Source organism: Diabrotica undecimpunctata, chromosome 3 (genome assembly GCF_040954645.1).
Source record: "Diabrotica undecimpunctata isolate CICGRU chromosome 3, icDiaUnde3, whole genome shotgun sequence".
In the NCBI taxonomy this organism is placed as follows: Eukaryota; Metazoa; Arthropoda; class Insecta; order Coleoptera; family Chrysomelidae; genus Diabrotica; species Diabrotica undecimpunctata.
This window is the reverse complement of record NC_092805.1, coordinates 49,813,801-49,818,023: the sequence shown is the minus strand read 5'-3', so window position 1 is coordinate 49,818,023 and position 4,223 is coordinate 49,813,801. Positions and strand designations below refer to the sequence as shown.

Sequence of the window (4,223 nt, the reverse complement as noted above, 5' to 3'; positions counted from 1 at the left end):
ATTCAATTCATCTTATCTTAGGCAAATTTTAAACTGGTATTTGGGCTAATCTCGCTTATTTTCACACGTGCTATATTCAAAGAATAATAAACAATTGTTATTTATTCTATGCTATATTAAAGTATATTGTTATAAAATTAATTAACGTCAAGATTTTTTTTATATTTTGAGTGCATAACAATAAAATAAACAACAAAAATTTCAAGTCAGTATCACAGAATATGTTATTTATTTCACAGAATAAATTTCTGCGTCTTTCATAAAGATAAATTTCCACTATAACAACTTATTTGTGAAAATGCATTTGGTGAATTGGCATATTGGCATGCATAATAAATACCACAGAATAATAAACAATTGTTATTTATTCTGTGGTAACACTTATAAATTCATGACATTTTGAAACGTATTCTATGTTGGTAACATCTATTTTGATTAATTAATTGAGCTGGCGTATCACCATGACGTGAAAACCATAGAAACAAAAGAAGAAGAAGAAGTACCTGTGACTTTAGACACTTTAGAGGTTATAAGTTATAAAATATATTGGTTTCAAAGTATATCATAATTATTTAATGATATCTAACACAAAATGTTATGTTCGTGTGTAAGTCGTTTACTATTGAAACAAAACTTATTAGTTTATCATTGTAAAGCTTTATTATCAACTGTCAATGAAAACATACTAAGTTCTTCCATGCCAACAATAACCGAATCTACAGATCCAATTTGTGATACGAATATATTAAAAGTAGCAATTATAGGAATGCCAAATGCTGGCAAAAGCACCTTAATAAATGGTTTAATGGATAGAAAGGTACGTTTTTACGGATATGTCTTCAATTGTATTTTGCAAGTATATTTTTTTGTAGGTATGTCCAGCCTCATCAAAAGTACATACTACTAGAACACAAGCAAAAGCAATATTTACCGCTGAAGATACACAAATAATTTTTACCGACACACCTGGACTTGTTAATGATAGGGAGCAAAAGAAGTAAAAGGTTTTTCTATTCATTTGTTTACATGTATAGATTTTAATTATTTTCAGATTTAATTTACAAAAGACCTTCTTAAGGGATTATAAAAGAGTTTCTAGGGAAGCTGATATTATTGGAGTTATTCATGATGTTTCAAATATCTGGACTAGAGAAAGACTGGATATAAAAATTATAAAGCTATTAGAAGCACATAAAACAAAACCCAGCTTTCTAGTACTAAATAAGGTAATATTGCTTATTTTGTTTTTGAATTTTTTACAGAGTAATCACACAATTTTATGACAATGTGAATATGTTTTATACTTGTACAACATTTTTTGTTTTTAATACATATTACAGACATATTACATCATATTCATTCAACCATGTTTTGACTCCTCAGTATAAATTTAAAATAAACTTTAGTAATTCTCCTAATTGTTCATATATACAATGAAGCACATTATATTAGGCTGTTCTAAAATAATTAATGAAGTAAAATTGTCATTGGAAAGAACTATACCTCAAATAACCCAAATACACCAAATTACCATCCTGTATAACCTAATCCAATTATTAATATCAGAAGATTATAATATTTATCCAATTGTTTATTATCAATTTATCAAAGCATATCTTATGTATTTCTTCTATTGATTTTTTGATCGTGTAAATATGCAGATAGGTAAAAGTCAGGCTAAAACAAAAAACGGATGGTATAACCACGAATGTAGAGAACTAACAGGAAAAAAAGTGCAAGCCAGAAATAAATGGCTAAGAATTGATAAAGAGGAAGACAGAGAAGAATATGAAAAATTAAGAAGGAATGCTAAGAAAGCGATAAGGCAAAATAAAAGAAGATGGGTAGACAAAAAAATGCAGGAAATAGAGCAGGAAAGAACAAACAGAAATACGAAAAGTTTTTACAAAAAGATTAAAGAACAAAACAAAATATACAAAGGCAAAACAAACGGAATAAAAAATAGAGAGGGAACAGTGATAATAGAGGATCAAGAATACAAGCAAGTATGGAGTGATTACTACATAGAGCTCTTGACAGAGGAAACAACAGAAGAAGAAATGCATAACGAGGAGGAAACAATGCATGAAGAAGAAGCAGATGAAGTAGACATCGAAATTTCAAAAGAACCAACATTAGAGAAATTGGATGAAGTAATACAGAGAAGCAAAAATGGAAAAGCCCCTGGTAAAGATGGAATTAATATGGAACTAATAAAATACGGAGGAAAGGAACTAAGAGGAAAAATACTGACACTATTGAAAAATATATGGAAAAAAGAAATGCCAGGGGACTGGGACGTAGGACAGATCATAACAATACATAAAAAGGGAGACCAACAAATCTGTGAAAATTATAGAGGAATAACATTACTAAATACAACATATAAAATATTGACATCAATAATAAAGTCATCTTTTAGGCTATCTATAACTTTCCAAAATTTCAAGTCATCTGCCAACAGTAGACATTTGCTATTTCATAAACAGGAAGTGATGTTGTTAATAAAGATCTTAACTCTTTGACTTCTATCACATATAGAGTTTTTAATCCATTCACCAAACTTTACATGGATGTCTACATTAATTAATTTGCCCAAAAGTATTTGGTGACCTACACAATCAAATGCTTTGGAAAAATCTGTGTATATTGCATATACCTGTTTGGCTGCCATTTCAGATAATGTATGAGATTGATAGTAAACCAAGTTTGTTGCAGTGGATCTTTTGCTATGAAAACCATGTTGTGATTGAGATATTAAGCCTTTACAGAACCAATAAAGTTGCTTTATTTTAAGACAGTCGAAGAGCTTAGGGATTGCAAATTGTATACAAATGGTACAATAATTTTCAGTTGTCTTTCTGAACATTTTTAAATATAGAAAAAACATAACTTTCTTTCCATGAAGAAGGACACATAGAGGTTTGCAGAGATCTATTAAACAATATAACAAACAGCATTTGTGCCAGCAGCAAGCTTATTGCGCAGCTTACTTATGCCATTAAAAATATCAGTCATGGTAATTTTAGAAGGACAAATATTTGTACTAAAGTCGCTATTTAATGGATGGATAGGTATGTAAAGTTTGTTGTTATTTGGCAAATATACAGTTTGGAAGAAGTTCGTAAATAAATTCGCTATGTTTTGACCATTTGTTGCTGATTGGGCTTTATAGAATAGGGAGTTAGGTACTTTATGACTAGATCGCTTACCATTGATGTACTTCCAAAATGATTTTGGATCATGTTTTAGGCCAGTATCTATACCTTTGACATAGTTGATAAAGCAAATGTCAGACAGTTGTTTACATTCAGCTCTTAGGTGGGAAAATCTAATATAATCATAATCAGAACAATTATTAACATAAATATAATGAGCATGTGTTTTCTCCAGAGTCAGTCGTCTAAGATTAGCAGAGAACCACTTGAGAAAAGTTGAAGTTCTATATTTCTTCAATGGCGCAAAATAAGCAATTCCTATAGAAATAACTTCATAGAATAATGTTGTAGCAACATCAATATTATTAACCATACATGCCTGCCAGTCTATGGAAGCAAAGAAGTTGTTAAGTGCTATGTAATCGCCATTCCGAAAATCATAAAACAACTCATCATAAACCAACTTATTTCTATTTGTTTATTTCACATCTAGGCTTAAGCAACATTTATAACCCATATGATGGATGCTAGAATCTACAAGGGGATATTTACTTAACGCTTTTAAGATATTTAGCTTCCTAACATTAGAAAAAACTAAATCTAAAAATCGTGAGATCGTGAGCTAACGTAGCCGTCTCCACATTTATTTGCAGCACTCTTAAAACACGCTGTGTTTTACGCTTATTCGCCATTTTGCCGCCCAGTAACCTCTTACCCTTCTTTCAACTTCAACTTTCACTCTTCTGATAAATTCCCTGAACTTGAGACACCAAGTAGACATTGATCTCGGACCACCCTCGTCATAGTTGAAGCACCTTACAGTGTTACTCTGACACTGGGATTGTACATAACCCTCCATGCAGCATTTATAGCAGCACCCTTGTGCTTTTCCCTCACAGCTTCTTACTATCTGGCCATGTGCTTGGCATCTATAACATCATGTCACCTTTACCCTCTCCTTCACTGTGACATGGACCATCCCGATCTTTATCCTTTCTGCCAGTAAAAGTCCACATTAGTAATTTTATTTTCTCCCCATCTTATGTTTTTCCCTATTTTTGCAAC

General features: G+C 31.2%; 1 protein-coding gene across 1 annotated transcript in view; it reads left to right on the top strand.

Moving 5' to 3' along the window:
• Positions 1-496: 496 nt before the first annotated feature.
• The window catches only part of LOC140436775 (GTPase Era, mitochondrial), a 30,869-nt gene continuing 27,142 nt past the window's right edge, over positions 497-4,223 (top strand). The window contains exons 1-3 of the mRNA XM_072525861.1: positions 497-817; positions 873-997; positions 1,052-1,226. Coding sequence (XP_072381962.1) covers positions 593-817; positions 873-997; positions 1,052-1,226 — 525 coding nt within the window. The 5' untranslated portion in view covers positions 497-592. The remainder of the gene's footprint in view (positions 818-872; positions 998-1,051; positions 1,227-4,223) is intronic.